The sequence below is a fragment of the Xyrauchen texanus genome, chromosome 2 (assembly GCF_025860055.1).
Source record: "Xyrauchen texanus isolate HMW12.3.18 chromosome 2, RBS_HiC_50CHRs, whole genome shotgun sequence".
Classification (NCBI taxonomy): domain Eukaryota; kingdom Metazoa; phylum Chordata; class Actinopteri; order Cypriniformes; family Catostomidae; genus Xyrauchen; species Xyrauchen texanus.
The window spans coordinates 8,091,750-8,119,658 of NC_068277.1; the positions used below are offsets into that span (position 1 = coordinate 8,091,750).

The 27,909-nt window shown below is 39.1% G+C and overlaps 1 protein-coding gene across 5 annotated transcripts in view; it reads left to right on the plus strand.

Annotated features, from left to right (window-relative positions):
• Positions 1–27,668, plus strand: part of LOC127660729 (protein kinase C and casein kinase II substrate protein 3-like) — a 54,576-nt gene extending 26,908 nt beyond the window's left edge. For 4 of the 5 annotated variants that reach the window (XM_052151116.1, XM_052151141.1, XM_052151132.1 and 1 more), the window contains 5 exons: positions 776–951; positions 12,542–12,662; positions 14,318–14,448; positions 22,581–22,741; positions 26,564–27,668. In XM_052151116.1, the coding sequence (XP_052007076.1) occupies positions 776–951; positions 12,542–12,662; positions 14,318–14,448; positions 22,581–22,741; positions 26,564–26,679 (705 nt within the window). In that variant the 3' untranslated portion in view covers positions 26,680–27,668. The remainder of the gene's footprint in view (positions 1–775; positions 952–12,541; positions 12,663–14,317; positions 14,449–22,580; positions 22,742–26,563) is intronic. The other variant, XM_052151148.1, reaches the window with a different exon arrangement.
• Positions 27,669–27,909: the final 241 nt, after the last annotated feature.

Consider the following 27,909-nt stretch of genomic DNA (forward strand, 5'->3'; position numbering starts at 1 on the left):
CAGTAAACTAACTTTAAATGGCCACCTTATGCTTGGTGAATCATTCACTAAGAATGAATTGTGCTCTGGTTTTTGGCACATGCTGGTTTAGCCCTCAATTCGCTACAGGAATTATGCAAATCAAGTGCATACACGGCCACAAAATCTGTGCTGAACTCAACTCTCCGGTTGAGTGCAGATCAGTTCTGAGTGTTAAATAGCGGAGGTAGCTAACAACCGCGATTTGGCACACTCTGTTCAGCATCACTCCACTATTGTGATTCGGACACCTCGGTAATCTCTTTAACATACCGAAAGTGCGGTTGAATAGATGCACTTCTGGATATGCCAGGTCATAACACTGTCCTCCATAATTTATTTATTTGCTGAATTACTGCTGCCATGATCGAAAATGTAAAAAAACATCACTTTTAAATATAAATTCAGTTCACCACCTGCTTTCCTCGGGCGGTAATGGAGCCATGTAAATTGTGCCGGGGAGTTTTTGTGAATAATGTGCTATCTATAATGAGCCTAATTTACATAGGTGTGTTTTTGTGGAAAGGACGGCCAATGACTTAATTAAAATACTTACAACAGAGCACTATTTCAGCACTGATTGCGCCTGCTTAAACTAGATTTGCATGTGGTTAGTGAATAAGATGCAGCTTTTTAGTGAATTCCCCCTTTATATTGTGTCTCAAGGAGAAATGATGATCTTTGGTCATGACCTTGCAAAGTTTTTGTTCATTCCATGACTCATGATTGGTGCTTGTGTTTGGATGTTCTCCCTCAGGCTAAGGAGCGTTATGAGAAGGCTCTGGACGAGCTCAATCGCTGTAACCCACGTTACATGGAGGACATGGAGCAGGTGTTTGAAATCACCCAGGAGGCGGAGAAGAACAGGCTGCGCTTCTTCAAAGAAGTCCTGCAGGACGTTCACCAGAACCTGGACCTCTCCAGCAATGATGAGTAAGTCCATGTGGCTGTATATTGTTTTATTTTTTTGGACGGCTGTTGTTTTAAGGCCCAGGTATACTTCATTTTTGTGCATTCTGGATCACGCCGGCTAATCGTGTTGCCTTTCTGAGTATACTTTTTTTGACCACGAACGAATAGAAACGTGTTCGACGCATGTGCACTGCAACCTCTTTGTGACACTCTTTTAGTACAGTCATTGGCCAGCGCATGCGCAGACGACATGCACAGCCGAGTACTGCGGGCACGAGTCAAGAAAATCTAGGCAGCGTGCGGTCAAGCCGCTCTGCTGTGTGGATGATGCAGTGTGTGTCACACATACTGTGCGCGGAGCGATCCACAACACGAACACCCGAAGTATGCTTTGGCCTTAAGGTAGCATCCTAACCAAAAATGTACCTCACAAGCAGAGCATGTGAGCCAAGTAGAGCATGGTGAGACTGCTCAATAATCTGCTCCAAGCCAGTGCGCTCCGCTCAAACACTCACAGCCCAAGCCAATGATACGCTCAAGTATCGATCACTGGTAAAAAAACTGTTTGCTCAAATCTCGCTCCGACATGAAATTTCTCTGTAGAATACCCGTTTCTAGCCATGTACACAAAGGCCCATTTATGCATTTAGGCCATTAAATGTCATGTGGTCAAAGGGGCGTTGCTCGGGCCACTGTTGCCACATGGGCTGATGTGCCCCTCTGGGTGAAATATAGGCATTTATTCAATGATCAAATGCTTAGTAACGTACACATCTGACATTATTTATTTATTTGTAATTTTATTTTGGTATTTAAAATATTGCTGTTTATTTTTTGCTGGTTTACAATGGCTATTAGATAATCGGTCTAAAAGACCTTTGTTATAATTTGTAATCAGTGAAATATTTCTCTATTAGCACATATGCCATTTGAACATTTTCAAATAATGCCTTAACATTTAAAAAAAAAAAAAAATTCCAGTTCTAATGACCTTTTATTTACTTTAAACAAGTCATCAAACATGATTATACAAGTGATAAAATACAGTATGTGCGGTGGTGCTGAAACTCGCATGCATGCAAACTCACTCTCTTCAGTTTTAACTCCAACCCAGAAAAATAAAATTATTTTCAACTAAGTTAGTTCAAGTCATTTATGGCAATAATGAAAACATGGCTGGGTACCAGAAAAAATAATCTATTACAGGTAAAAATGAAATTTAATAGTTGTTCTTCAGTTGTCTCCTTGAAATGATGATTACTGTAGATTTGATACATTAATACTGATTTAATCTAGCAGACTTTAGATCTGTAAATTTAAAATAAGCAATTTCTAATCCTAATTTTGTGTTCAGATTTAAAGGGCATACAGTTATCCAGAAAAGAGCAGTGAATGTTTTCTCTTTTTCAGTAATGTTGCTTTGTTAATATTGCCTACAATTTTATATGTAGGAATTGTATGCAATCTAAAATACTGTGGTTAATTATCTAATGATTAATTTACTAATAAATACCATGTGCTCCTTTTTATTTTTCCTTGATATTTGAATATATATATATATATATATATATATATGTGTATATATGTGTGAGTCTGGACTTCATATGCATCAAAATCTCATTTGTTGTGCATGTTGCGCTCTTGATATTTATAGCAGGGTTTAACCATGGATTTAACAAATAATAATTTTTTCGTCCTGCATAAATAGAGATTTTGTTCAATCCAGCCTTTCACCTAAAATGACTTTGACACCCCTGATTTATCCACCTGAACAACCAAACATAGGCTTCTGATCAAACCTATAATTAAAGTGACAGCCACACCATCACATTATGAAAGAAGAACCCAAATTTGTTGATGTCGAAAGGTGGAAATGAACCGCTGTTATTTATGTTCTCAATATGTCTGTGCACGTCCCAGATTGTTTCTGTTTGTAGGTTGCTTGAATAAATGCCTCAATTACAGAGGTAGAAATATTGATAATTAAGATGTATGTGGGTGACATGCTGTGCAATTATATTAATTTAACAGATGTCTAGGTCCTTGGTAAACTTGTATAAAAGGCAAGAGCTAAAACAAAGAATATTTTATATTCATTCTTTTATTTCCTTCAACAGAACTGTCGTTGGTTGAGCAACAGACCATTTCAAAACAGGCTTACGATAAAGAGCAGACATTATGAAATGCATGTAGAACTTTTAGAATAAAACACCAGTGAATTATTTACCATTAACTGACCTTTTATAGGCTGATGCTAAAACGAAATACACTTTCTAAAATTAAAATGGACCAAAAGAGGAAATGTGGCCTATTGAAATGCCTGAATCTTTACACCACTTTAGAATGTACTTTTTATTGGCTTTGAAAAAGTAACAGGCTTCAGGCTCATGCGGTGTGCCTGTGACTAATCCAGCGGCAGGGAACACTCATTGAGCGCTGGAAGAACCACTGGGGATGCTGAAGATTTTGCGGGTGACCCTGGCCAGTCGAGGAAGGGATCCAGCATTTGTTTTCCAAAATCCTAAGACGTTTCATCCTCCATGCTCGTTTCTCCTCCATCTCGCCTCTGGCATTGTCGACTGCACTCAAGCTGCTCTCGTATATATGCAGGCCTTCTTCGGCACGGTGTTGGGCTCAGCCACTGTGCTCACACCTGTCCCAAGAGTACCTCATTCCACCTCCTTCACCAGCAGATTGCGAATCTCTGCGATTTGATTGCATACTGTATCATCCCTAACGATCCATTCAGTTTTAATACATGGATCCAGCATAGCTGCCAACACAAGATGCTTCTCCGAAGAGAATCTGTTAAAATGAGTAGAAACATTAGCTGACAGTGTCTCCACAAATCCATGAATGGAAAGGGAGTGGGTCTCTCACACATTGGACAGAAGTCGTTTAATTTCCAGAACCGATAGAAGAAAAATTCCCAGGTTTCCCAGCTCTTTTTACATATCATTGGAAGTTCTGCCAGTGGCAATATCACCTCAGTCAGTGCTTGGAGTTGATGTACGTCATTCATAGTCCACTTACCATGTTCGGGAATGCTCAGTTTGTTTTGGAATTGTGTGTCTCTATGAAACATCTTATATACGGTGTCTGTCATGTGCAACTGGCTGCTCCACCTGGTGACACATGTTGGGGTGGGACGCACGCCTAACTTATCATCAAGTTGCTTTTCCTAACACACTTTACAAGTCTTGCCATTCATGTTAGAATTTTTTTCAACATCAGCATGGCAGCATTGCATCCTTTAGGGTGAGTTGCATTAAATGGATGGGGCATCGCATATGGAGGTTAGCTTCAGTGATGTATGCGCTCATGTTCTCCATGATCTGCGCAACACAATCCGGCTGAAATGGCGAGAGTAGTACATCCTCTGTGCCATCCCTCCTCCTCAAACCCCGGGAGGTTGAAGGCCTTTACCATATTGCCGGTGCTGTCGGTCACCACCCTCACAACCCGTCGTTGTATATTCCACTGTTGCAAGACACATGTTTCTGGAAAATATTCTCTGCTATGTTGTCCCCCTTTAAGATGTTTGCAGTACTGTGTGACAGTTAAACACAAGGAAACTAGTCACAACACCCAGAAATCTATGTCCTCTTTGGTTTGTCCAAATGTCTAAAGTAAGCACAAAGCTATCTTCTAATTACAACAGCTCTCCAAGTCTGCTTTCCATCTCGTTAAGGGCATTTGGCATCAGAGTATCACCTACTGGGCTGTTACATAGGGTGGTATTGCCAAGCTGGGCAGCGCTGACAAAATGATGCGCATATATATACATATGTATACATGTCCTCAGCTGACAGCTTCATTGAATTCTACATGCTCAACACCATTTTCATGTACAACAGTAAAGAGAAGACTCAGGGGTGCAGGCCTTATAGGAAGAATTGCAAAGAAAAAGCCACTTTTGAAACAGAAAAACAAAAAGAAAAGGTTCGAGTGGGCATAGAAATGGACATTGGACAACAGATAATTGGAAAAGATTGTTATGGATCTTAAACCTATTGAGCTTTTGTGGGATCAGCTAGACTGTAAGGTGCGTCAGAAGTGCCCGACAAGACTGCCACATGTATGGGAAGTGCTACAGGAAGTGTGGGGTGAAATGTCACCCGAGTATCTGAGGATCAGGTGGTCTATTTAAGTGAGAACACTATGATTATTGCACTATGCTAGAGGGGAAATAGTTACCAATCAAATGCTCAATTGTACAATGGAGGCATGAAACAAGAATGCTGCACCTGCAAATTAGGACACAGTGATCTGCAAGATCATACATGTAACCTATATTAGTTTTGATGCAGGGATTTTGTGTGCGTGTTCACTAAGTTTCAAGGAAATATGATTGCCAATATACAGTATTATTAAACTTGCGTATTAAGTTGAAGGTGATCTAACATCCGCACACCCGCAGAACTGGATCGCTGGCAGCTGCACTGACCTGATTGCAAAACAAAACTTACTATCTGCTTATCTTTTAATTTCTTATCTAATGGTAGTGTAGCCTACTAGCTCACCTTTTGCTGCACAATGTTCACATAGCACATTCTCATGCTTTCTGGCAATGTGACACTTAATATTCCAAGGAATCGTTGCCAACTTTCACGGTCTCTCCACATTCCTTTTCGAATTCTTCTCCTTCCTCATTCTTAACTTTTGATTGTTTTACTTTGCAATTATGTATGCAAGGTTTGTGTGCAAAGGATTGTTTTAGTGGGGTTGCAATGTTTAAACTCCATAACTTCAGGCCTATTGCTTATTTGGCAGATTCCCAGACCTGCATATCAAGAAGCAAGCGGTGAGGAGTGCTTCTAACATCCGCCATATAAAGCTTTGTTCTTGTAACGCTTACAGTTGAGACTAGTGGAGTCTGACGTTAGCATGTTGCTAAGCTATTCTGGAACTGCCTTCTCTGTGATCACTGCGTGTTCACATGGTAAAGTTACTCTATGAATCGCATCCTTATTCAGTCTAATAAAATAGTTTATCTTCCCACGGTACTTCCGTTATTTCGTCAAGCTATAGTGACAGGTAATCGGAGAGAAACTCGTAGGGAGTCTGTGTGTACGACAGACCTCTGGCAAAGGTTTTGAGCTCAAACAGTTGGTAGGTGTGGTACTATTGGCTAAAAGTTGTTTTAAACCAGCTAGTGTGATGCAGACTTTAATGTCCTGTTATGAGAAGGATTTTGGACCTATGACTATGACGTTACTCGGTGCATCGCCGCAGAAATAGAAACCAAGCAATCGACAGAATGTCCAGTCAATTGTTGCCATCACAGCTGATTAACATGGAAAAATACCTTTTACTGTATCATGTATCATGTTGCGTGACTCGTGTCTGGTTAGGACACAATGTTAGAATTTCAAAATGAGGGATAATTTTGCACCGCCTTTGAAAAGCCACCTATAATGCCCAAAAAATGCTGCCTTGGTAGGGAGCTCACTAGATGTTGGAACGGAGCCACCGATTAGATTGACGGGCACAGATGTTCATAAATGTGAGCTTATGCCAAGGAAACTGATATTAGAGAAATGGAGAACTTCATTTCAAACTTATTTGAACCTCCCCAGGCTTTAAAGAAATGGTTCCTGTTCATTTACAGCATGTGTCTCCCAGCAAAAAACTACACCAATGAATGTTAAACATTAATAAGTGTTTTTTGGTTTTTCCATGCTCCCAGATATCGTTATGTTTACTTAAAGAGGAGTGTTGAGCTTGTTGTTGACTATTAACCGGGGTCATTTCAAAAGAGCTGAAAGGTAGAGTTTTATCATTTTTTTTTTTTTCTTCTTTCATTGAGCAAATACCTCCCTATCGCTTCAGTGGTTAAAGCGATAGTTCTTTCACAAATGGTAATGGCTGCCATTATTTGGCACCCTCATGTTGTGCCAAATCCATATGACTTTTAATCTTCTGTGGTACACAAAAGGAGATGTTATTCCCTTGTTCCCTTTTACCATGCAATGCACATGACTGAATGTTGACTGAAGCTGTCAGTCATTAACATTCTGCCTAACATCGTCTTTTTTATTTTTAGGTGAAGTATCCCTTTAACTCTGAACATGTAATTCTACGCTGATAGGATTGCAACACAAACAACTCCCTGCAAACCGGTTTCAGCAGTTCTGAAGGATGGAACCATTTACCGTTGTTGGGTTGTAGGGTTGTAGGGTACAGTGCTGTTGCTGTACTGTGCTAATCATATAGTTTAGTTTCATGTTCAGGAATCTTTGTGTTTACATTATCCCTCCCTCAGTCTTTCCAAGGTACTTGAATGTGCCCTGGTTCTTTTGTTTGAGGAAGGTGATCTAGCTTCTAGAGAAACTAGATTTGTACATTTCTTAAGAAAATGTTAGTGGTGCTTGCCCATGCACAAGTCACTGCCACGATTCTAGAGTGTTCTGGGTAAATCTAGCACGTGGTATGCAGTTGCTAGGGTGTTCTAGGTGGTTGTTAGGTGGTTGCTTATTGCCCCAGGTAAAATGAGCCTGCCCCAAAGTCTCAATAGATTAATTTAATGCGACGTCACACAACAGGCACCCATGCTTCCGGGTTCTTTTGAGCAGAAGCTTTCAGTGTTGCATATGGTCAGTGCTGCTGTATATAATATATATAATATTATAATGTTTATGTTAATAAAAGCTATTATAAATGGATATTCATAGTTAATATTTGAGAAATGTATGCATATTATTGACAAAACCAGTTTTAACTTTATTCAATAGGCCTGTACAGAATGATTTATTCATACATGTAACAAGTTGAAGAATACACTTCATCACACTCTTAACACACTTCTAAAGCTTGAAACATTTGGCATAAAATTGAACTTCAATAAGACATGCAATATGTGTCTTTACTGCTTAAATTACTGGTCCACATACAGGACATAATAGCAGTAGACATATTCAATATCTAGTATGCAAACAGCCTATTTATATTAAACGGGTATTCAAACAAGTTATTCAAAATAAATGCAAAGACAAAATTTAAGAGTATGCTATTTTTATTTGCATATCCATTAGGGATGTGCCCGGAGCTGAATACCTTATTCGGAAAGGCACGAATAATGACTATTACGAATTCTACCTAATAATTGAAAAGATATTTGTTAGACTGATTATCCAACAACAAGCACAAGGGTAGGCTTGAAATATTTTAAATAAACCTATCTGAAATGACAACGCAATTGTGAGTCGTTGAACCCAATATGACTAGTTCACTTTTTAAGAATAAAATATCCACAGTGTGATTTTTAAAGTTTAAGTCAGTTTATTGTGCGCCGCTCAGAAAAAAAATACTCTTTAGACCAAGGGTCGGGAACCTTTTTTCAGTAAAGAGCTAATTTTGTAATTTTTGGTTGATGCATTTTTTCACGAAATACTTGAACAAAAGACATTTCTAAATTCAAATTGCAATTTAAACGAAACCGCAATACAAATAACGTGATAAAAATCTTATATATATAACCACCTCGCCAAATCCAAACATTTACCGTCTCCAACAGCTCCATTTGCCATCGCAAGCATCAGTATGCAGCAACAGGTGAAAATTACTAGCATACAAATTAAGAACTAAAGACAATTATAAATGTAAAGATAATTATGATAATCATCATAATAAATAAGCCTAATAAATTGTGTTCTCAAAAAATGCTGCCAAATGTGTGTTCTTATCGAATGTGTTTGTATTGCATTTTGGTCATAAAGAAAAAAATATATATAACTACATTTTAGGTTCAAGGCGAACGTGTCTTGTATTTCCTTATGATTTAATCACTTTCATCTTTGTTTATTTAATACAATGATGCCTGGTATATATTACTGAACCTGCAGAGTTGCGTTCACAATATGTAAGCGTGAACTAAACTCGCAGTACCTCACAAGATGATCGGAGATCATTTGCAGTATTCTCATAGTCTACATTATTCTTGCAAACAGTTTTCAGTTGAATGAAATCGAGGAAAAACGAGTGAAAACTCTTTACACGCACTTGTTTCACAAGACAGGGTCCCGTTGCACGCCTCTGAACAGTTAATCAGACACGAGCATTGGCGGCTTTTCTTTTGTCTGTTCTTCCAAATTTAATCCCATTTCGTCTTTTGTCTAATTTCTCTCTCTATATATATATCTCTATCTCCAACAAGTCTTTCATGTCACCTTCCACAGTGGCTGGTACATCAGCAAAATACTCGGCATGAAAAATCTGCATTTTGTAGGGTGTTCATTTCAAACCTTGTTCATTAGAAGTAGGCTGTAAAATTCGGGAGAAAGCCAAAACAGTGTCATTTGACTTCAAGCTTTGCAATCGCACCCTCACTTTCTGTTGGAAATGTATATCTAGAAAGTTTTAAACGATCATGTGTTGGTGAATGGTGAGACTCCGCGAGCCACTTGATTTTTAACAAAGAGCCACAGGTTCCCGACCCCTGCTTTAGATTGATTATCCAACAAGCACTGTGTGGTGATAGGGGCGTGGCCAAGCGACATCTGTGGGGAGTGAGGCCGAGAGAGTGAGTGTGGTAAGGGTTGACACCTTTGGGAAATCACCTCTTATGGTGCGTTCACACACAACACGAAGAAACGTTTTATCTCGCATTGCATCCGTAACACGAACCCGGACCGCGAGTATTGCTCCTCCTCTTCCGGAAAAGGACAGGAGAAGGGGCTTCTACGACACAACCAATAGCTGGAATCAAGTAGATGCTCATATTTTCAGAACTTACCAGGTAGTCCAACTTCCTTGCTCACTTTCCTCCAAGCGATTTTTGTCTTTTTTTCGTCCGGTCTCTGAACATGTATGACGTTGTGTCATACAATTCCGGGTGCCCACACACTGCTACAACAATTATTTTTTTTCATCCATTTTTCCAGATTTCTTCTGCTTCTTCGTCAGTACATCAGTGAAATTGTATTTATACATGAATGAAGCGATTTCACGTATTCGAGTCACTCCATTCGCTTAATTCGTGCCGCTCTCTTCGCATTGTATGTGAATGCACCATTACAGTTTTGTGTTTGTAGTGAGAGCGGAGAGGGATTTATAAGGCAATCCAGATCGCTGGAAAAGAGAGCAATCTGAGCCTGCGGAAATCTCATCTCATCATTTTTGTCAAATCCTGCTTTTGTCCTGATCCACTGATCCTGGTGGAATTTTAAGGGAGCCCAAATTCAATAATCCTGTAAATGTTGTGTTTTACCTTCACAAACAGTTTTCAGCTTTTGGGGGCATTTTCAGCTCAATTTGACTGAAGCATCATTGAAAGCAGTTCTTATCTGAAGTGCCAATGAACAAGGAAGTGCCACCACCAAGCTTTTGTTTGTAAACTGTAACTTAAGACCGTAACAAAAAAATGTACTATTCCCTGAAATATATTAAGGAAATAAATGTCCTGAGATATCTCACCAGTCGCTGTGACAAATCTAGACTGTAAATAACAAACAAAAATGTGTCCGTGTTATGTGGACAATGACGCTTGTGAAAATGCCTGTCAATCATTTTGTATGTTCTCATAGTATTGTAGTTGCAGCGAATTATTGAGGTTTACTGCCATTTTAATGCCATGATGCTCATAACAGTTGTCAGTTGAGGGCGCTATTTTGCTGCTGTTGTTTTTGTCAACCGTTTCTGCTCGTGTCGGTCTCGGTAAAGTTCATCTGGTTTCTTTGGAGTGTGGGGTTTCAGAAAAAGGGGGCGTGGCTAATCCAACGGCTCAGTTTGTAAAAATTCTACAATGGCTAAAATTGCTTACAGCAGCTTTAACTAAACTTATATTCAGTAGCTTTGTTCACACTGCATCCAGTTCTGATTTGTTTTTCATATCTGATCTGGTCATTTTGCAAGAATTGAAATCGGATCCGTTTGTTCAGAGTGGGGTGTATCTACATTGCCATAGTAATGATGCCAAGACACTTTCATCTACAACAACAGAGTAGCTGTCCGTTTGAAGAGATCGAATGGAAAACTGGTTATTTTACCTCTGCTCATGTCCATTTAAGACAATGAGAATGTAGACGCAAATTTAGATACTGACATTATGCTGCTGTGTGACCTACGTATGATATGTTGCGTCCCAAATGTCAAAATAGAAACGCTTGAAATCCAATCTGATCATTCAGATGAAACGCATTTCCAAAGATCTGATTGAACCCTTTTAAGCTCTGGAGTTTTAATGATTTCTTGTTTCAGTGGCATACCCAAAATTCAAGGCTTATAAATCGACAAAAATAAAAAAAAGTTTGGTGTCATTGTAAAATTGCAAAACTTTTCAAATTGTTTACTGATACAGATTGATACATTCTGAGACTCTCAGCCTAAGAAACTCCTGAATAATGGCATATTTGTTGGTGCCAGACGGGCTGGTTTGAGTATTTCTTTAAATGCTGATATCCTGGGATGGATTTTAATGCACAACAGTCTCTAGAGTGTATAGAGAATAGTGTGGAAAAACATCCAGTGAGCAGCAGTTCTGTGGGCGAAAATGCCTTGTTGATGAGAGAGGTCAACGGAGAATGGCTAGACTGGTTTGTGCTTTGGAGTGCTGGTTTTCGGAATATCTCTCCTGGGTGTAAATAAGGTGGTTCCAAAAAAGTCTTGTGTCCAAAATCCGCTCCAAACAAATAAAACGTAATTGTACATAAGAACTAATTACACATGCAAATACAACAATGACTAAAGGTTTGCAAAGCATGCAGACATGATTTTATTAATGAAATTTCACAGAATGAGTGCCATTTGACTCTGCATCATTGAGTCTTTTTTATTTACTGTAACATTGTGCTTCATGTGGATTATCTAATGATCTATGCATCTGATTCAATTTAATTAAGACTTATTTCAAGCCACAACACTTAAAAGAAAGGTCTCTGGCTTAAAACAGTTCAAGCTTAATTTACAGCCTATGACATCATTTTGATCTAAAAGTTTTTTTTGTTTAATGAAAATCCATTAATGTTAAAATGCACACCGTTTCAAAAGTATAGCTACAAGTCGTAAACATTATACATGTAAACATAAGTGTGATTTAAAATCAGAAGTGTATTGGCATTAAGGTGTTTAACAGATTACTGGGTTTACCAGTGTTACGTTGGCATTACAATGAAGTAATACGATTAGATTATGAAGTGATTTTGTCACACTCAAATCCTGTTAGCACACATGATGTTTGTTTTGTAGCTATACATTTGAAACGATGTGTATTTTTTTATGTTTATGGACTGAACCCATTCACTTCCATTGTAAGTGCCTTACTTTTATTTTTTAATAAATGGGGGAAGAGTAAATAATTTATGTGTAGAAATTAATACTGTGCCACACATGCTGTTGATTGAACTTTTATTGAACCCAGAATGTTCCTATAAGAAGGTATCATTTATGTCCATATCACAACCGGTATGGGACGAATTAAGTTTAATACTTAGGATTAACGATTCAGGTGAGCAATAAAAATTCAGGTGAGCAATAAAAATAGTGATGTTTGTTTTGCAGGAATTATTAAGTTTGTATTGGCTTTAATTTTTTTAATGTACACTTCCTTGTGTTGACTGTGGCATTTCACAAATAAAACCTGTACTAAAAGGGTCTGTGGTAAATCCCTATGCAGATTCCGTGGCCTGTACCGAGACCTCAGCCAGACCATCAATGCAGCCAATTACACGGAGGACCTCCGGTGGTGGAGAAACACGCATGGGCCCGGCATGAGCATGAACTGGCCACAGTTTGAGGTACAGTAAGGGGCTGTTCACACAATGCATTTTGTGTTCTGTCTTGCTGTGTTTTTTTTTGTTGTTTTTCTATGTAAACATGCACTAGACGGGCATCTTTGACTGTTGCGGCGTCTTTACTTTCCTACTCCCCAATGTCTCGTGCCAGTAGTGCTGCATTTTTAAAGATGCCACAGCGTATCAATGCCAGTTTCAAAACGATGGACCAATCAGAATAATCTGAGGGCAACAATTCACTTAAAGTAGATTGTGTCCAGATATCCCAAACTATACAACAAGATTTTTATTCTGATCCAAAAACATTACTACTGCTTTTCTCATTTATTTTTCTTCCATCTACCTTTTTTAAATGCAAGAACGAGTCTGAAGTTCTCTACTCTGCAAAGACCTGTTTTATTTGTGGTTGCTACTGCCCCGAATGCCCGGGAAAGACATTTACCAGATGCAAACCAGACGATAAACTTCAGGATTAACATTTGCTTAGAGAAAAAAAAATGTGACATTTACAGGGCCAAACAGTGCTGTGGAGATCTCAACCATATTGCCATTTTGGGCCCTGGGCTCCAGTGGTGGTGAATGTCTAATGGGCTAAGTGTGAATGAGCTGTTGTCTTTGTATGGCCCATGAGTGGGTTCTGGAATGTCGGATCGCTCTCCCTAATGGCCCCCTCCACCCCAACAACACAAACACACACAGACATACAGTGGCAGTGTCAGCATCTCCATTTGTGTAAATAGACACCCTATAAGTTTGGACGTATACGAGTGTGTACGGAGCTTAAAACTCCCCCGTGGTGTGAATGTATAATGGAGCAGTAGGAGGGCAGTGAATGGCAGTCTCAGAGCTTTAGTCAAGTTGGCGATCAGGTAAGTGAAACCTTTAGATGGTTTTTCTGGCATCCTCCCTGCTCTGCCAGAAAACTGTAGTCCTTTGTGTAAAGTAAATAGGCACAGGCCACCTCTATTTCTGTGGAACCGTTTTGGAAATATGACTGAATGATAGTCTAGCATATGACTCAGGAAAATAGAAGCACAGTTATATCACAGTCACATTGTCTGACAGTTCTTTTTATATTTGTCCTGGTATGTGTGTTATTTATGAGAAGGAACCCTTCCTCCGAGACTAGGCTTTTAAAGTTCTAAATATTAAAGGAATCATATATTTAAATTTATTAAATCTTTATTAGGGTTTTGGTTAAGTAGATAAAACTCACCATAGAACAGACCGTTCACGCTAATCTCGCTATAGCGCCCCTTGTGGCAATGTTGACAAAGCAACGAATGGTTGCATTGCATTATGAATTGCAGTCTCATGCATTTTAGAACGCGATGACGTGTGAAATCGAGCTTGTGTCTTCTTTCACATACTTGCATAGAGTATGTTTCAGCCCTTAGAGAATCCGCTCCTGATTAAAATGTGCCCAAACACAACACAATATGATGCATAGATCTCTATATTATCTTCAAGGAGTGACTTGACATTAGTGGTAAAGGAAAGCACTATTCTTTATTAACAGCAAATAATACATTAATACATTTGTAGGTTTGTACATACCGTTGTGGCCTGTTTTACACCACACGCATAAGCTATTATTGGATGGCATATGACCATGACTTTGTGTAATGTATTGTGTATTTTGTGTTGTGTTTTATTAGGAGTGGTCACCAGAAGCAAACCGATCCATCAGTCGAAAGGAGAGGAACAGTCGCCCTGATGACGTGGTCACCCTGACTAATATAGTATCTGCAGGAGACGAACCCCCACCGACTCCACCGGAAACTACCAGGTACATTTGACTGATATACATGCACAAAGAAGGATGCTTACAAATGTTGCTTTTTGTCTCCAAAAGCTCGTAAATGTTCCACTTCAGCATGTTCATTCTCTTCAGTCTGAGGAAGATGGAAATTAGTTGTTGATGTGACATCCAGAACTGTCTTGCAGTGTGGCACAGGGCTGGACTGGGAAGATAAATCGGGCCAGGATTTTACATAGCAACTGGCCCAAATGTTGCATGTTCTGCATAACGCGGCTGCTCATTTTAGCTTATTGCGGCCCATTCGGCCCGTTTCGCGGCCGACCCACTGGCCTGCTCTGTTCTCCCGATGGCCAGTCTGCCCCTGATCGACCCCAAAGTGCATCGGCCCACCAGGAAAATGCCCGGTATGCCAGATTACCAGTCCAGCCCTGGTGTGGCATGCTATACTTCATCTAAAACACTTAAACAGTATTTTTCTCATTATTATTAAACTGTCCTCGTATTAGTTGAGACTACATTGAATATTTTAACTTTGTCACAGTAGCGGACTATTTTAAAGGATAATTTAACCATATATCAAAATTTCTTAAAGTTGCTGTAAGCGATTTATTTAGCTCTCTGAACCTTTCACATAACTGAGCCGTTGAATTAGCCATGCCACCTCATTCCAAACCCCGCCCTCCAAAGATAATTTTGAGACCAAAACAGAGCAAAAGAGCTGTAAAAAAAAAAAAAAGAAGGCTGTCAAAAACAGTGGCACAATAGAGCTCTCCACTGACGAACATTGTGAATCATAGCCTCAATGATCCGCTTCAAAGACAACACTATGAGAACGAGCAAAATGATTGACAGGTGAAGTGCCTTATTACATGAGAGGCTGTGGTAACTGAAAATTCTCAGTCTCTGTAATGAAAATGCTTTTGAAAAAATGTACAGCCACCAGAGCTAAATTTCGGGTCACTGAAGCAAATCTAATGATGTTCATCTCGTGTTCAACACATTGTAAGTGCTAAATATGCTTCTCATCTGAAACATGCAAGTGAAGACCGGTCACACAAGCCAAATAGTTATTCTAAATCAGGAAAAAGATGCCTGTTAGTGGGGATTTCAGGAGTGAGACGAGATATTCCAGTGGAATAATTCATGGGATAGGGTGACAAGATTCTAAGAGGGCAGTATCTGTTGTGTTTTTCACATTGCAATGGCAGAATTAACAGAAAAAGGCATGAACTAACAACACAGCACTTTAACAATGAATTACTGTTGTATCCGGATAACAGGAACGCATTTGCATTTACACCTTCTTTGAATGTGGTCAGAATCAGTCCCTGACCACCTCCGAATGTGGTTTCAGTGATCCGATCACTATCCAATCACAATGCATCTTGGCTGTCATTTATGTGGTCAAGTGCAATCCGATCACCAAAAACAAGTTTTAAATGGGGCCTGTCTCATAAGACTTTCTGCTGCAGAACACAAAGATTATGTTTTGATGGAGATATGTGTTTATAGTGGTTTAATCCATGTATTCTGAAACAATACAATTGATTTTGGGTGAGAAACAGACCCTTGGCACGGTCATGATTTGAAGCTCGACTACATTTACATTTTACATTTATGCATTTGGCAGATGCTTTTATCCAAAGCAACTTGGTGCACTTATTACAGGGAGCAACCTGGAGTTAAGTGCCTTACTCAAGGACACAATGGTGGTGATTGTGGGAATCGAACAAGCAAACTTCTGCTTATCAGTTCTGTGCTTTAGCCCACTACACCACCACCACTCCATACTAGCTCATTGTGCTGCTTAAAGCGGTTGTTGCATGGTGATTTTACACAAGTGTAACAGTTAAATTGACCTGGTTGTTTTAGAAGCTTCCAGTAGCTGGTCAACTAAATAAAGTGAAACTTTCAAGCAGAGTATAGAGTAAACATAACGTAACACAACATACCATCCTCCATCATGGCTGAGTCCAGGGCGCTCTCCCTCCCATTGCTCGCCGATTTAGATTCCACTTTTCCTTGATGGTTCTGTAGTCACTTGGTTATTACTTTTCCCTACAGTGTTGGTAGGTCCGGTGGTAACCGTGTGCGGCCAACAGCTGAGACACTTCCTGAGACTTTTTTGTTTCATTCATTGCTAACGAGTGGACCGTCTGCACCTCGTTTATTGACCACGGCGTGGTTTTGTGCACAGCCATTTATTTTTACACAGTTCGAAAGTCACATAAACAAATGATACCGTTATCGCTGTTACTAATTTAAAAACTAGCAGGTTGATGTCACATTTCGGAAATCCAGTGACGCTGATAGTGACTATTGTCCCTGAACAGTCGTTGTTCTGCAGGATTTTGACTTCACATGTAGTGTCGAGTTGTACCGTGCAGTGGAAAAGACCCAAGTGGTCCTAATAAAGTGCCTGATGTGGTCTTCTGCTGTTGTAGTTGGAAAAAAATATCAAAGAGGTGTGCACATCCAAAACCCAAGTTGGGTGCAGGACAAAGACATTTTATAAAAATAGGCTACTGAACGTCAAGAAAGGAAAAAGATGTCCGCACATTGGAATTAGGCACAAAACTTTATTTAGGAAAAAGGCGACATTTTGACCTGTTAGGTCTTCATTAGGCTGTTGTAGCCCATCCACGTCAAGGCTCGACGTGTTGTGCATTCTGAGATGCTTACAGAGCAGTTATCTGAGTTACCGATGCCTTTGTCAGTTCAAACCATTCTGGCCATTCTCCATTGACCTCTCTCATCAACAAGACATTTCCATCCGCAGAACTGTCGCTCGCTGGATGTTTTTTGCTTTTGGCACCATTTGGAGTAAATTCTAGAGACTGTTGTGCGTGAAAATCCCAGGAGATCAACACTTACAGAAGTACGCAAACCTGCCCGTCTGGCACCAGCAATCATGCCATGGTCCAAATTACTGAGATCACCTTTTTCCCCATTCTGATGGTTGATGTGAACATTAACTGATGCTCCTGACCGGTATCTGAATGATTTTATGTATTGCAGTGCTGCCACACGATTGGCTGATTAGATAATTGCATGAATGAGTAGGTGTACAGGTGTACCTAATGAAGTGATTGAGTGTAATGTCTATAAATTATATATTTTTATTGACATAACATTTTGTATAGTGTAAATAGATTTAGCTGACGCCTTTTATCAAAAGAAACTTACAAATGAGGAATGCTACAACAAACAACATAACATGAAGTGCTGCCATACAAAGTTCCAGAAAAAAGTTCAAATCCATGTTTGTCATCTACCCAAATATCCATTAGCTTCTTGGAGTACTTCCATAACAAACCAACTTTTAATTAATTACAGTGTTGTATTTCAGGGTGTAGGGTTGTTATTGTTTTGTTTCTGTTAATTATCCTGGCAACAGTTCTTCCCTGAGGGCTTCAATCACTGCTTTTAGTTCAAGTACACCAATTAGCACAAAGTCAGCTGAGCCAGCACATTCTCTAGGTGTGTGTGTGTGTGTGTGTTTGTGCTTTTAAAGGGTGGGTGTGAACAGGATAGGGGGAGGTCAAGGTATTAGCTAAATGAAGTGTCTGCACAAAATTGAGCGAGATAATTTGCAGCATTCTCATAGACTACATTATTCTTCCAAACAGTTTTCAGTTGAATGAAACGGAGGAAAACGAATTAATAACTCTTTACACGCACTTGCTCCACGAGACAGGGTCCCGGTGCATGCCTCTGAACAAACATCGAATCGGACACTAGCACTGACGGCTTTTCTTTTGTCTGTTCTTAAAAATAGAATAAAGCGTGTTTCTTCAAGCGCTAGTCTTTTTGACTAACAGCATTTCTTGTCATGTCACATTTGGAGTGTGGCGGGTGCTATTTCACACCCTGGAAGTACATTAAAAATAACAAACATTTGTAAAATCGCTGAAATGCTCTTGACAGCTATGATCAATAGTTATTGGGAAATGAGGCCCAGAACTATGAATGTGCGTGTGTTGGAGAAACTCTTTCATTGCACTCGTGAACAGCGGAGCTCACTGCGCACACATCAATTCAGACGTGCATCGACGGGTTTTCTTTCATCTGTTTTTCAAATATAATAACATTTTGTCAAACATGCATCTTTGTGTCTAGTTTCTTGTAAAACATCACTCTGAGCAGTCTTACAGGTCGCCTTCCACAGTGGCTGGTACGTCAGCAAAATACTCGGCATGAAAAATCCGCATTTGCCGGGTGTTCATTTCAAACCTTGTTCACCAGGAGTAGGCTGTATAACAAAATCGGGAGAAAGGAAATCAAAACAGTGTCATTGACTTCAAGCTTTGCACTCACACCCACACTTTCAGCTGAAATTTATATCTAGAAAGTTTTAAACGATCATGTGTTGGTGAATGGTGAGACTCCGCGAGCCACTTGATTTTTAACAAAGAGCCACTTGTGGCTCGCGACCCCTGGTATACGTCATTCCATTAAAAGGTGCTTTTACATTTTTGTAATATTTGAAGTGTTCTATCTGATTAATTATGTGCATTTTAAGTGTTAATAATTGTGTTTTGCCATCTCCAGGTAAATTAATAACCTTCACTTAAGACTGAATTACAAGTCTTGTGTTCAAGTTAGTGAAACTACAAGGTCCTTCTTAGAGAATTACAATTTTATATAATATATATATATATATATATATATATATATATATATATATATATATATATATATATATATATATATATATATATATATATATATATATATATATATATATATATATATATATATATATATATATATAATTTCACTTTTTAATTATTAGGACTTTTATACTGTAGTAACAGGTTGCTTCTCTGCAAATCACAGAATACAATGAGCTGAATAATAATGATCTAAGATGGCAGATGAGTTGGGAGAAATGTTGACTAAATATGGTTATTTTATTAAATGCCTAAAAGTATTGATTTCACAATTGTTCAGTGGTTAAGTGACTATTGTACCCAGTATTTGTGTGCATGTACTTTTTATGCTTATTATGGCTAATTTATACTTGTAGTCCCTTACATAAAACATAAGAGAAATTGATCAAAAAGTCGATTAACTTGTCCTTGCATAGTTCGCTTCTTGAAAGGATGTTTTATGTCATTTATTAATGGAATAGTTCCTTAAAAAGGGAAAATAAGATGGCAAATATGTTAAAGCATAAATTATTTAGATTTTAGTTGACATAAAGGCAAAATACTAACTTATACGTTTTATATTATATAATTCCATGGGAATGAAATGGAGTAAAAAAGGAAAAAAAAAGACTTAAATATTAATCTGTTTCTTACCCATCATATTGTTTCTGAAGATATAGATTTAACCACTTGAATTATATGGATTACTTTTTATGTTTCCTTTATGTGATTTTTGGAGCTACAAAAGGTCTGATCATCATTCACTTGTGTTGTAAGGACCTACAGAGCTGAGATATTCTTCTAAAAATCTTTATGCTTTTTAGAGTGTCACACAGCAACACATTAGCTTATTTTCCATATTAGCACATTAGCTTAGCAACATGCTAAGCAAGAGTATCTCGTGTGCTTCACATTTGGAGTGATATTTGTGTGGCGTGGTGAGTTGCTGCTTACGTAGAACGTCAGATCAGTCATTTTAAGGGTTCAGTTAGGATGCTGTCTTACAAGGCAGCTCCCTATTTAGGTAGTAGGCAGCAAGGCAGCTCACTGGGTTTTGGACAGTGCTAACAAGATCTTCAAGACGTAACCTGACCAGATCTATCAGCTTTTTGCGGTTTGTACAGTTTTGTTTCTGTGAAGAGAAATCAAATGATCTCAATCAAGATACTGGGCTTGTTGTGTGGCAGTTTATTGGAATATTTTAAAAGACGTCCCCTTACAGAAGCTAATCATTTGGCAATTCCAGTTTTAATGAACAGACTTCTGGCTGAAAGTTATTCCATGCAGTGTGCTCAAATCAAGTTTCTGACCGTGACATTTGATATTTTATTTTCTAGATTTTCTCTTTTCTTTCTTTTTGATAAACAATACATCTCCTGATTGCTTGCGCTGCATTAAACTATTCTTATTTGAGTATAATGTTCCAGTTTCATTACAAATCATGTTCTATTTTTGAACAATAATTTCGACTCTTCCCTCAATTTGTAAAAATCGACAAAAACTGTTAGTAATGCACTTACAATGGTAGTGTATGAGGAAAGGCATTGCATCTGGATAAATGTTCAAATTCACACCGTTTTAAAAAAGTATAGCCATAAGTGTTAATATGAGAATAGTATCACAACTGTTATATCTAATATTTCAGCTCATGTCATGACTATGTAAAGTCAAACTAGCAACTTTCAATGATACATGTATTAATACCAGTAAGAGAGGTGATGTATCTGTAAAGTACTGTTTTCATGGAGCAAACTTGCAGGAATTACACAGACATTACATCAGTAGTTTGTAATTTACCAACCACTAAATTAACCATTTAGATATCTTTGCAGCTAAGTGCCTTCACAAAAATATAAGCGGTCACAATTCTGTTTTTAAGCCTTCTGGAATGCCTTGTGCCATAGACTTCCATTGTAAGTAGAGCTTGACCAGTGATCGGTTTTACTGATGTTTTTAACTAATATTTAAACTTTTCTGCTTAATCGGTTATGGTTTAAAAACAAAATCTAATATATGATAAAAGGCACCGTCCAATGTGCGCCTATAGCAACATTGCACTACAGTGTGTTCAACAGGAAGCAGCGGTGGTCACACGTAAAGGAACTTGATGTTAATTTGGTCACCGTATTCAGCCTGAGATTTTCAGACGTAATTAGTTTGGTTATCAGGCACATAAACAAATTATTTGTATCAATATCAGTTGTAAAAACTCTGTATCGGTCGATTAGTTAATTGTAAGTGCATTACTGTACTCCCTTTTTTGTTTGTTTACAAACTGAGGGATCATTTGAAATTAATTTTAGTTTATGGTTTTATTATTTGACATTTATTTAAAGGTTTACATTTATTCAATCATATTTATTTGAAGGATTAAAGGGGACGTATTATGCAAAATTAACTTTTACATGGTGTTTTGAGTTGGCAGTGTGTGTACACAACCACCCTACAATGTTAAAAGTCCACACTCTCCTCTTTCTTATATTTCTATTAATCAAAAACAGTGTGTCAAAATGAACTGTTTTCGTTTCTGCTCTAAAGTGACGTAACTTTAGAGCAGACCTCGCCCACGACTGGTGACTGACTCCACCCTATTATCATAGATCCTCCCATGAGTGATTACACACAGTCCGCCATTTTTCTTTCATGCTGGAGCAGATACAGTGAGACGAATACTGTCTAGGCTTCGTAGGCATCATAAGTTTTCTGTTGTTGGCTGTAAAAGTTAACGTAAGAGTCTTCATGTACGCCTGGCATCAGAGGCACTGAAGACGCAGTGGACAAGCTGGACTGTTAATCCGGCATACCGGGCATTTTCCCGGTGGGTCGACTTAAATTGGGATCAGGTGCGGACTGGCCATCGGGAGAACAGAGCGGGCCGGTGGGTCTGCCGCAAAACGGGCCAAATGGGCTAAAATGAGCCGCTGGGTTACGCAGAACGGACCACAAAACGTTGCCGCGATATGCTAAAAAGGACAGCGAACACCTCAACCCCCCGGTCAACTTTTGGGCCAGTTGCTATGTAAAATCCTGGGCCGATTTCTCTTCCCAGCCCTGCCTGAACTCCGGTATTTACACTATCAGTCATATTGGTTCTGATTAGATTGTTGCTGTAGTAACCGAAGCATGAGCTCTGAAGGCACAGCCCTCTTCCCGAAATGGGGCGGAGAGCAGAAGCTCATTTGCATTTAAAGAGACACACACAAAATCAGCCTGTTTTTGATTTCACCCAAAAAGAGGCATTTATAACATGGTATAATAAATTATCCGTGGGGTATTTTGAGCTGAAACTGCACAGACACATTCTGGGGACACCTGAGACTTATTTTACATCTTGTAAAAAGGGGCATAATAGGTCTCCTTTAAATCCTTTAAAATACATTTTATTAACGTTCAAATATTTTCAGCTGAACCAATCATCACTGATTTTTCATAGTAAAATCTTCCTTCTGTTAAAAAGAGTACTCATGTGTTTATTAAAAATTATTCTGATTTCTTCTGTCCAAACAGGGCGGGTAAAGACTACTCCTCGGACTGGTCAGATGAAGAAAGCCCCAAGAAATTCATTGCAGCTAACGGGGTGGACGAGGAAGAGAAGGTAGCCGGGGTTCGTGTTAGAGCACTGTATGATTACATGGGGCAGGAGGCTGATGAGCTGAGCTTTAAAGCAGGTATTAATCCATACTAATACATATTAATGCCACACACACATGAACATACATATGTGGCCGGCTGAGTTTGAGCGGAATTGTTGCTTGCAGAGAATATGGATTCATAAAACCCTTTTTTATTTCTCATCCTTTTCTCCTTCAATACCTTTTTGTGGATGATAGTGCAGTTTATCAACAGGGCAAAAGGCATTGCACGGTTTTACACATGTAATGAGAAAAGGATGGAAATGAACCAGGGCTTATGAATCTGAGCATGCGCATGTGTGATATAGTGTGAAAACCACAGGACTAAAAGGACACACAAAACATGGTTTTATTTGAGACTTCTTGCATGTGTTTGATTTGAGGAGCTTGATAAAACCCATGAAACATAAGACAATTATTTAAATGATTGTTCATCCAAAAGCGTAAAATATTGTCATCATTTACTCACACTTATGTTCTAAACCCACATGACTTTATTTCTTCAGTGGGAACACTAAAGGAAATGGCAGGCAGAATAGTTGGTCTCAGTCACCATTCACTTTCATTGCATGGAAAAAAAAAGATGCAATTTAAGTAAATGCTAACTGAGGCTAACACACCGCCTAACATCTCATTTTGTGTTCCACGGAAGAAAGTAGTTAAGAAGAAATGGTTTGGAAACAACTTGAGTAAATGATGACCGAATTTACATTTTGTGGGTGAACTATCCCTTTAAGCCTTGTGTGTTATTTTTTTAGTTTCCTGTTTTGAATGGCATGGTTCAAATCCTGAAAGGCTTAGCCTTTCAAATAGATTAGAACCGTATGACTATATTAGCAACTACCAGTGAACTGACACAAAACACAGACTTACCCATTTGAATTGTTGCTCCATTACTGAATGTGGCTGTGTTGGGGTTTGCAAAAATGCACAGCAAAATGGGCAAAACTTTAGGAAGAAACAAACGCGTACTGAGTTGGTACACGCTTTAACATATCATGAAGAGAAATGTTGTAGTAAAAACTCGACTGATCAACTGATGATAGAATTGTCTGAAGTTCTCTCTAACCTAAAGTGACAAACACCTCCCAAAGGTCAATAAACAGGAATCGGTAAGAACAGAATAGGATAGAAGCCTTTATTATGGTCAAACATTTGACATGCATGTTTTTGCATATATACAGTGACTTTTTTTCCCACATATCCCAGCTAAGCTGGAGTCAAACTGCAGGGTCAGCCATGATACAGCACCCCTAGAGCAGATAGGGTCAAGGGCCTAACAGTGGCATCTTGGTGGTGCTGGGGCTTGAAACCCCGAGCTTCTGGTCAGTAACCCAGAGCCTCAACCACTGAGCCACCACAGCACTCCACATGTGACCCCTGGTGGCCATTTCTGGAACATTTTTGAGTTTGAGTTTTATTTGAGCCCTCAAATAAACCAGTAAGTTCTTGAAAGTTCTCCAAAGACTGTCAACAGTTTCCCCACTAACCCCTCACAGGGGACAATTTTTTGAAAGACTTAAAATATAGTGTATATATTGAAGTTCCTCAAGTATTCAATAGGATATTTGAGGCACGTTTAGTTATATCACTTTGGGTAAATGTAAAATTAAAGAGCCTGGTTTATGGTTGACACGGCCACACAATTTTAATTAAATGCGCTCTGCTCGCGTTAAGATTTCGAGTTTCTTGTACCGCTTTGCAGTTTCTTTCCAACATAAAAGCAGATCCTTGTCCGTTGGTTTGCTTGAATCCAACAAGAATACAAATAGAGTAAAATACAATAAGAATCTAAATAGTACAAGTATTGCTAGTGCTACGCTAGGCTTTGCGTTCAAAAGCACAGATGCCACCATGTCGTCTTCTCTCATCGGAGACGACACCCATCCACTCCGCTCCTCAGTGGACTCGATTGTAAATGTGAAATTTGGTGAGAGATTCAGAGGGCAACTGCAGTTTTCAATGCTGCTCACGGCAGGCAAATGCGCAAAACAAAATCAATTTGCGATATTTGAGTGTTTCTAATAGTCTACTATTGGAAATGAACGAGTAGTCTTAAGTCGATTACTCGTGCATATCCTGACTGTTTTTCGGTTCTGGTCTCCAGAAGAAGCACGGTCATCATGGTGCCAACCAGTAGTTAGTCAGGAAAACTGGGTGTACATATTTGGATTTTTGTTAAACTGAAGTGCTTTGCGTTCGGAAACATGTACAGCCGTGGCCAAAAGTATTGGCAGTGACATACATTTTGCTGCTTCAGTATTTGTAGATTTCACATGTTTCTATGGTATACTGGAAAACAATGATAAGCATTTCATGAGTTTGAAAGGCTTTTATTGGCAAAAACATTCAATATATGCAAAGAGTCAGCATTTACAGTGTTGACCCTTGTTCTTCATAACCACTGCAATTCGATCTGGCATGCTGGATATCAGCTTCTGGGCCAAATCCTGACCGATGGCGATCCATTCATGCCCTTTTAATGCTCAGTTGATCACAATTTGTGGGCTTCTGCTTGTCCACTCGCCTTTTGAGGATTGACCACCGATCCTCTATGGGATTAAGATCCGGGGAGTTGCCTGGCCCCGGATCCAAACTTTCAATGTAATGATCTCCGAGCCACTTCATTATCACACTTGCCTTGGGACATGGTGCTCCATCATGCTGGAAAATGCACCAAATTGCTCCTGGGTCGTTTGGAGAAATTGCTCTTGCAGGATGCGTTTTTGGGCAGAATTGTGAGAGAGCCCACTGCAACCCCACACATGGATGTTCTCGGGATGCTTCACTGTTGGCACGACACAGGACTCATGGTAGCGTTCACCTTTTCTTCTCCACACTATCGATTTTCCAGATGTCCCAAAAAGTCGAAAGGGGGCTTCATCAGAGAAAATAATTTTGCACCAGTCTTCCACTGTCCAATCCTTGTACTTCCTGCAGAATTTCAGTCTGTCCTTGATGTTTTTGTTGGAGAGAAGTGGCTTCTCTGCTGCCCTTCTTGACACCAGGCCATTGTCAAAGTCTTCGCCTCACTGTGCGTGCAAATGCCCTCACACCAACCTGCTGCCAATATTGAGCGAGCTCTGCACTGGTGGTGACACGATTTCGTAACTGACGACTCAGGAGGAGACGGTCCTGGCGCTTGCTGAACACTGTGGGATGTCCTGAAGCCTTCTTCACTGCAGTTGAACGTCTCTTCTTGAATTCTTGATGATCCGGTAAATGGTTCTTTCAGGTGCAATATTCTTTGCAGCAATTTCCTTGCATGTGAGGCTATTTTGATGCAAAGCGATGGTGGCTGCACGTCTTTCTTTAGAGGTAAACATTGCTAACAAGAACACAATGAGTGGAAGCACTTCTTGCCTCCTTTTTATAGCAATCAGTCTGCTCTTATAATCCAATCAGAATGATAGTGTTGTCACTTGACTAGTACTCGTTCACACTTTCTCAGGTGCTGCTGATATGATTAATGATGTTGGCTGGTCATTTTGTGCCAGGGCCAAAAAAACAATGAAATTTGGGTTTGTAATGGTTAATTTCTTTGGCCAATGAAGCTTTTTGCAATTATTTAAAATGCATCTGATCACTCTGCACAATAATCTAGAAACAATGTGAATCCACACCACGAAAACTTGACGAAACACAAAATGTATGTCACCGCCAATACTTTTAGCCACGGCTGTAGGTAGAATCTACACATGGGTCTCTTCTCACATTATAATGTAGTTTAAACACATTATTTCATGTTCAATGATTTATTTATTTGGTAAGTAGCCTGTAATAAGCTACTTACATGTCTCACTTGTAAAAGAAAGGCGTGGTATTATGAAATGCATATTTCTGTATTTTTTCCTATAGGAGAAGAGTTAATGATGATTGGCGAGGAGGACGAGCAGGGCTGGTGCAAAGGACGGCTTCACAGTGGAGAGGTGGGCCTTTACCCTGCTAACTACGCCCAAGCCATGGCATCTTGATAACCCGCTCTGCCCCAACTTTTATGTGGCAATCCCAAGGTTGCATCACACTGAACTATGGCAATTGTGGTGACAACACTGCCACAACTACATGACCGATTGGATGCCACAAGACGCAAGAATAACCGACAAGAGTGCACCGTTTTTGCTGACAAACTAGAGGACTTTAAGAAGAATTGATATTTTCCCTTTTGCCCTTGGGCTTAATGCAAAGACCAGTGCCTTTTATAGTAAAATGCCAGACACTTTCACCGTAGAGCTAATGTTGTTATATTACATGATTGAATAGATACATTTTATGTCTCTACAAACATCTGCTTTCATTTGTTCACAGGACAATATGTATGAATCGCCACTGTAGGATTTAATTGGGAAGACCAGCTATGACCTTTCATAATCGCAGTCCTATTATTTAGTATTTCACATTTGACCTTATATTCAGGTTTTGCATATCTTTCGTGAGAAGCGTGCTAGTGTGTTCATATGTCTCGTGTAATATGTTAGAATGCTATAGTTACTCTGCAAATGGATGATTTTGACTTCAGAAGTGAAGGATTCTTCCGAATGCTTACAATGTTCCTATGTTTCATATTTACCTTGTTATGTTTTCACAAAGATATCTGGATTTGTCCTAAAGTATCACTTGCTAGATGCTCTTAATCGCCCTTTGGAAACTTGTAAAGGGAATTCCAGAGAGGAGATTTGTTAAATCTATTTGGTGGGATTGTTTTACTTTTTTAATTTCTTTTGGTTTTTATATAGAAAGCAGGAAATGCTTCTAAGTTGTGTGTTGACAGAAAGAGGGCAAGACTTGATGGTGTCTTGATTAGGCTTGTTAAGGTGTGTTTGCGTGTGTGAGTGGGAAATATGTCCACATGTTCTGCCTCCGATATGCCCCACTGTGAACATGGTTTTTCATGAAACTTCTGTAACAGCCAATACTAATCCATGTTTAAAGAAAAATTATAATAAATATGAATCATATATCATTCTTTTCTTTGTGTTGTGGCAATTGGCCAATTTCGACAAAGACATGTGGCGAATGTTTGGTTTAGTAGCGGCCTTTTATATGTAGTATAAATTGTGATTTATTTACTCATCCTATTTGATCCAAGATGACTTCTTTCCAAGGAGCACAAAAGGAGATGTTATGGAGAATGTTAGCCTCAGTCACCATTCACTTTCATTGCATCTTTTTGTTTCCATTTCAAACGATGCAAGTGAATGGTG